General features: G+C 36.9%; 1 protein-coding gene across 2 annotated transcripts; it reads right to left on the bottom strand.

Moving 5' to 3' along the window:
• Positions 1–524: 524 nt before the first annotated feature.
• LOC119067633 (organic cation transporter-like protein) lies at positions 525–5782 on the bottom strand. 2 transcript variants are annotated; one of them, XM_037170731.1, is made up of 7 exons: positions 5660–5782; positions 5459–5578; positions 4117–4357; positions 3950–4053; positions 3790–3886; positions 908–1813; positions 525–840 (listed from the first exon to the last, which is right to left on the bottom strand). In XM_037170731.1, the coding sequence occupies exons 2-7, from the start codon at positions 5485–5487 to the stop codon at positions 706–708; spliced, it is 1512 nt and encodes a 503-aa protein (XP_037026626.1). In that variant the 5' UTR covers positions 5488–5578; positions 5660–5782; the 3' UTR covers positions 525–705. The 2 variants fall into 2 exon arrangements, with proteins under 2 accessions (XP_037026626.1, XP_037026625.1); XM_037170730.1 differs by having other exon boundaries at positions 5459–5767.
• Between the last annotated feature and the right edge of the window lie 735 nt (positions 5783–6517).

Genomic DNA, 6517 nt, shown 5'->3' with positions numbered 1-6517 from the left:
CCAAAAGACCTTAAAGCACTTAGGCGGCCCTAACTCACGAAGGGCCGACCTAAATATGCCCATCTTCGAACTTAGCCTCACTATTTTGACTATCTTTCAGGGCATTTTTTTTTTTTTTGGAATCGAATTTGATTTACTCACGATATCGACGTGACGGACAGACGGACAGACAAAATTTTTATTGCGGATTCGTCATCTATGAACATAGGCAAACACTTTGCCCTTACCGTCTGCTTCGAATTCCATCAATTACACACGGCATCGTAATCCTATAAGCCCCTTTGTACTTCGTACGGGGCTAAAAACCGTATGACTGAGGAATCATGGCCCTACGTTAGTGAAGGGCCGTGACGCAGTAGCCCTATATCTTTTTGCGAATAAAATTTTTCAACTTATGTCAGGGTTTATTTGAGTTCATTTTCATACAGTGTATTAGGTCCCGTATTTCACGTTTCGAAAATGAGCCGCTCCTGCCTGGTTTATTTTACTCTGTCGTGAACACAATAACACGCAGCGCCGTGATTTTTTTAAATGAAGAACGTAAAAACTAAATGTGGGCTTATCCATTTAATTCACCCGAAATATCTGACCCGTGTTGTCGACTAGACCACCATTATGACAAATAAATGAATTCACTCTTCTTGATTTAATCCGATTTAATTCAGCAAGCTATAAATTAAATCTAAAATTCGCTATCTGCAACCATTATATTTGTTTTGCTTCCTTAATCGTATCGGGTAGTTTTTTTGAATATGTTTCCGGATTGAAGATGACCATTATAGCAGCAATGATGGCAGAGGCTCCAAACAATAGAGCCGGTAGTGATCCATATTGAGATCCCTTGATGGAAACACGAACAGAGCTTAGTGAAAACATCTGCAGTTATTCAAAATGCTATAATACTCACCAATATTACTGCAAATGGTGCTATCATCGATCCAGTTCTTCCGATCATTGAGCATGAATTCATAATAGTTGTTCTAAGATTCGTTGGCCATTGTTCAGCCGTAAAAACGTACAACAAAGTGAACGAAAATGTTATGGAACCCTTACCGATTAGCGAAAATATCACAGTTATTACAGAATGTTCCTCCGGTACAAATGAGGTTGCCAGAATTGAAATTGCTGCGACTAAAAGCGTTGAAAATAGTAGAATTCGTCGTCGTGTTCGATTTACTAATGGCAATGCGATCAATATGCTTGGAATCTCAACAGAGACAACTATCAAAAACGACACATACCGATTGGTACCTGGGATGTGTGTTGCATACAAGCTAATTCCATAGTAGTAAAAGCAGCACGCAACCCATTGATACGAGCAAACAATAAACCGTACGCACAGGGTTTTCGATTTAAATATCATGCAAAATGTCTCCGGCGCGGCAGTTTCTTCAACCTTCACACTCTGATCCAAATCATATTTGTTCCGGATAACTTTTTGCTCGATCTTATACTTTGATTGGAGGAGTTCCACTGATGTTTCCGACAGCTGTTTTCCATTTACTCTAGCTATTGTTTTCAAATTCTTAACGGCACGATCCACGCGACCCGTTACCAAAAGCCAGCGTATACTTTCTGGCACCAAGAAGAAATTAATGAAGACGAATAGTCCCGGAATGTATGTAATTCGCAGCAAGTGTTTAAAATCGTGAATGTGCATTGCGATCAAGCCAAAAATTACTTCGCCGATCGGATGCGATATGGAAATTATTGTGCTTCCCAAGACTCGATATCGAGTTGTGAGGAGCTCAATGCCCAGTACAAACGAACCAGCATATGTGGAAGTACCAACGCAAGCCTCGAAGAATTCCAACTGTACGACGAGCAACCAATATGTAACATAAATGGGTAATGTTCAATTTCATTTGAGACGTCAGAAATTGACGCAAAGAATGCAAAATAAAGATGAGCGGGCTAGGGCTATGACTCTTTCTTCGAAGTCGTCCCGAACCAGACATAATTTGAGACATCTGCTCCAAGGCAGTCCGACAAACCCGTCCGCATGAATTTTGAAATTAGACCCGAGGAACTTGAGAAATTTGAAATTTGAAATGTCAAGCGTCATCCACAGAAACTAACATAACCAACGCACTTCAAGCATGAGTGGTACTTTAAATATTGTACCGAAACTTGACAGTCTGTCACACAACTTTAAAACACTGTAAACATTTTCATGTAAAATAGAGTACTTTCTGCAGCGTGAAGTGCATTGACATAACGCATTATCTGATCCATTACCCGAAGTGTTTTCATTCACTGTAGCAACTGTCGTGCGATGAGGACTCTCGGAAACGATCAATCACGATTCTACTGTATAAGAAAGGAATTGTCGAGGGAATTGTATCAGAGCTAAATAAGTGGCCTTCGATAGCTTCGTACACCGGATGTCGTACAAAATTTCGACTCAGATCCGCGCCTAAAAATCGATTTCTAAAATACTCATAAATAAACCGTATCAAGGCAAATGCTATACACAGTGAGTATACATTATCATCGAAATATTCCCGCTCAAGCTCGCTCTTACCTTCGATTTTCCAACAGACATTTTATAACCAGAGCATGTCTGAATTTTATCTATACAATCAAAGTGATGAATAGGTTTCAGCAAAGAACGGGGGCAAAAGAGAAGAACTTATGCAACGCCCTCCAGGAAATGATTTTTTTTATCGGTCGAAAAGACTTTTTTTATCGAAAATTATCAAAAAAATATCGATAATCGATAATTATTAATATTTTGATAATTATCAAGATATCGATAATTCGATATATCGATATTTCGGTCCGAAAATACGATATTTATCGATATATTCCGATATATCGGTATATTATCATGAATTTTCGGATAAATATCAAAATATCGATATTTTGATAATTATCGAATTTCGATATTTTGATAATTATCGATAATTATTAAATTATCGATAACGATATGATTAATCGATTATCGATAATTTCTTTCGATTGATATTATCGATAATTTTGAACGCCTCCCATCCCTACCTTTGCCTCTTCTTGGAGTGAGTTGTTTACAGTCATCCACTGACGCAAAGTTTCGTCGATGTGGTCAAGGGGGTAATCACTAGTAAATCAGTAAATCAAGTAAATCACGGTAAATCACAAAAAATTTTGAAAAATTTTTGAAAAATTTTTAATTGTCACTGGATTACATTTCGAAGTATCGTGGCCGTAAACATATAGGATAAATTTCATGAACTAATACAAATTGAAGTAAATAGATTCAAATTTAGTAGAAACTTCATTTTTGATTTACTTGATTTACTGTGATTTACCGTGATTTACTGAGCTAGTAAATCAGTGATTACCCCTCGGATGTGGTTGGGAAAAGGACACTCTGCCGCATATTCCGGCATATTATCAACCACTGTATTCCGAATATGATTGGAGTTACTAATCGGCACAATGCCATACAGGATAGATTGGTTCGAGAAATTCACCTGCTCTTGTGGTAATAGAGCCACGGCACTTATCAATGCTAGACATCAGAAAATGTTCACAAAACAAGAATTAGTACACCTCTTCAATAACCATAAGGGAATAATTTTGAAAAAAAACCTCCACAAGACTCAGGCCAGCCCGCTCTTGAATGATTTCACGCCGTAAGTGTGACTAAAATTTGAATTTCAAGTGAACGAATCGATGAAAAAGTGAACCGAACAGTAAATCTTAACGCTTCCTTGTATGAAAATTAGGCACTTTCCATTTTGAATTTCGACCGCACTGACGGCGTCAAATATTTGAATAATTGTGAAAAAAAAATCGTCATCTTACCGTCAGGTACATCAAATAATTCACTGAAAATGATTTCAACAGACCAATCAGACTGCAAAACGTCATTCCTATGATAACCACTTTCAATCGGCCATATCTATGCAACAAATAGATCACAGCTCAACTATGATTAATTTGAATGATTAAATTCATCTCTAACTTGTCAGCCAAAAGTCCACTAAATGGCAAGAATACGAAACGTCCCACACTACTTATAGTTCCAACAAGAGCCAATTTGTAAGTCTCACCACAGTGAGTGTTGAACTAAAATTTAATTTTGACAGTTTTTAGAAAGACTGTAAGAGGTTAAACTGTATTTAGTTGAACCTCCGTCTGAACATTTTTCTCATCAGAAGTGTAAACATATTCGGAACACTCAATTAATTTGGCAGTGTCGAACAAATGGGCGTGACACTGTCCATTCACCGCCGCTGTGCTGTTCCGTGGTGCATACCGATGACATCTATCGATTTTGTTCTGCGTGAACGGAATGGCGTTTTCCAACCAAGGTTGATCAAACGGGATATCCCGATTATTTCCACTAACATCACATTCAGGAACTCTACACCTATAATTCAAAATAAAAGAACATGATAAGCTGCCGAAATCCGTCCAGGCATTGCAATAACAGAAAAGGATGAAAGTACTTAGAAAAAAACAAATTAAGAGGTTACAAGTACTCAGTTTTGATACAAACGAAATACTATGTCGCCATCTCGTTTCATTTGAATGAATCGCTTTTGATTATTCTTAATATCATTGTGGTTATCCTTAATGACAATAGAAATTCGAACATCGGCCACCATACAAAATTTGTGAAAACAAAATGTCCGTCGTGATAGAAAATTTGGGTTTTTATAAATTTTTCATCTGCATCGCTCACATTTAGCGGCCAAAAAATGAGGTTAAAAAACACCCATTTTCCATTTTCGGAGATCTTCCACCAGCAACTAGGTGTAGCTCGATTGTCAAATATTCATCAATGAAAAAAGAAATTGAGAGTTGAGCCCACTTTAAATTTGTATGTGATTTCTCTCATTTTGACGTGTGACCCCGAGACCAGTTTAAACAAAGTGGTCAAAAATCGTTATCCTTAAACACTGTATTGAATAATCGTGACATTTTGGGCTATACGGTGTTTAAGTAGAGCGCGATGGAAAATCAACTCGGGGTCTGCTGTCATCGATAATACATCGCAAGTCGGTGAATGATGATAAAGGTGATGGTGATGATGACAGAGTTGATAATACAAAAGAATCTGACAGCAGACCCAGAGATGGAACAATAGGTTGGCGTTCCGCCATCTCTCTCACTTAAACACTCTATACAGTGTTCAAAGAGCGTAAAAGAGAGAAAAATTAACTGGTTCCGTTGGGTGATACGTCAAAATTTGTATGTAAAAGTCGAGTTAACTAGGAAAAAACCAGTTAATTTAACTGAGCTCGATGGGTGAACACTCTTTTTGACATTCTCTTTGAACACTATATATATCACGCATCTAGTAAATATTGTACAAAATCACATATAAAAACAATTGGTTCTTTTGTTATATCCATCATTTGAAGTTAAAGCAATGAAGACACCAATAAATATGCTCTAACGAACCTAGTTTGTAAATGAGTCTGTTATTTAATTCAAACAAACAGACAGGAAAGCTGAGAAAACTTACCGATATTCCAAGGTGGTAGCCGATATCATATAATTAACAAATGTCGCAGACGATATAATGTTTGGAATGCTAATAAGTAAATATATGAAAATGTGATACCGTCCGAATTCCCCAACTTCTCTAAAAATCGCGTCCAAATTTGTATCATCATTAGTATCCGCACTCATTTCAACTAATTATTAGCCGAATATTTAGGCAAACCACGGATTCGTTGATATAACAAAATTTTAAGATGATAGAAGCCACACCTCTGCAGTGCACTAAAACATTAGCCTTCCAAAACTATCCAAAACTATCCAACTGAAAAATATATCTACTTCTTATCCTCATGTAGTGAACATAATAAAGATTAATGAGCGGATACAAATTCATGTAAACGCCTTGCTCTTGTACAGAGAACTTATTTTTCAATTGAGTTTACAAAATTGAATGTTATTGAGACTCGCTACAACAATGACACAATACACTGCGTAATCTCATTCAACAAGAATTTGTGATTTGATGGGCAAGTATAATAATAGCAATTTTCTTCAGAGTCTACGAATTGATGATGATTTTTTGCACCAGATGTGCGAGACAGACTCCATTCATTCAAGATAAAGTAGCCGTAATAGTTATTTTCTTCTCCGGCTCGAGCTGGAAACATGTCATTCACTAAAAAAGCCTTTATTTAGCATCTTATGCTAAAAGGCTTTCTGAGCGAATGAGAGGTTTACAGCTCGAGCCGGATGATAACTTATCCCATTTAGAAAAACCTTTGCAGATTTTGTAAATTTATGTAATCCGCACAGGTTTTTCCAGGTTGGTTAAGTTATGACTCACAAAGCATTTTTAAGTGCTTTAATGGTTTTACTTAAAAAAGAAAGAGTTTTTTTCAGACACATCATCAAAAAACGAATATTTCCTGCCCTAAATGTAGGCTACACAAAGGGTCAATTGCTCTTAATATGATAACTATTTGCCGCTAATAGCGACGCTTATTTTCAAAAAATGTCGCTAATAGCGTTAGCGCTCGCTAGAATATCATTAGCGATTTTTTTTTCGCTGACCGCTAATCAC

The sequence above is a fragment of the Bradysia coprophila genome, assembly GCF_014529535.1.
Source record: "Bradysia coprophila strain Holo2 chromosome X unlocalized genomic scaffold, BU_Bcop_v1 contig_128, whole genome shotgun sequence".
Lineage (NCBI taxonomy): Eukaryota > Metazoa > Arthropoda > Insecta > Diptera > Sciaridae > Bradysia > Bradysia coprophila.
This window is presented reverse-complemented; position numbering and strand designations above follow the sequence as displayed.

Bases quoted from the DNA above. Each gene is read 5' to 3' on its own strand.
- LOC119067633 (XM_037170730.1), bottom strand. From the start codon at position 5,625: ATGAGTGCGGATACTAATGATGATACAAATTTGGACGCGATTTTTAGA. The intron at 4,358-5,458 runs GTAAGTTTTCTC...TTTGAATTATAG, and splicing joins GCTACCACCTTGGAATATCG to GTGTAGAGTTCCTGAATGTG. The intron at 841-907 runs GTGAGTATTATA...GTTTCCATCAAG, and splicing joins CACCATTTGCAGTAATATTG to GGATCTCAATATGGATCACT.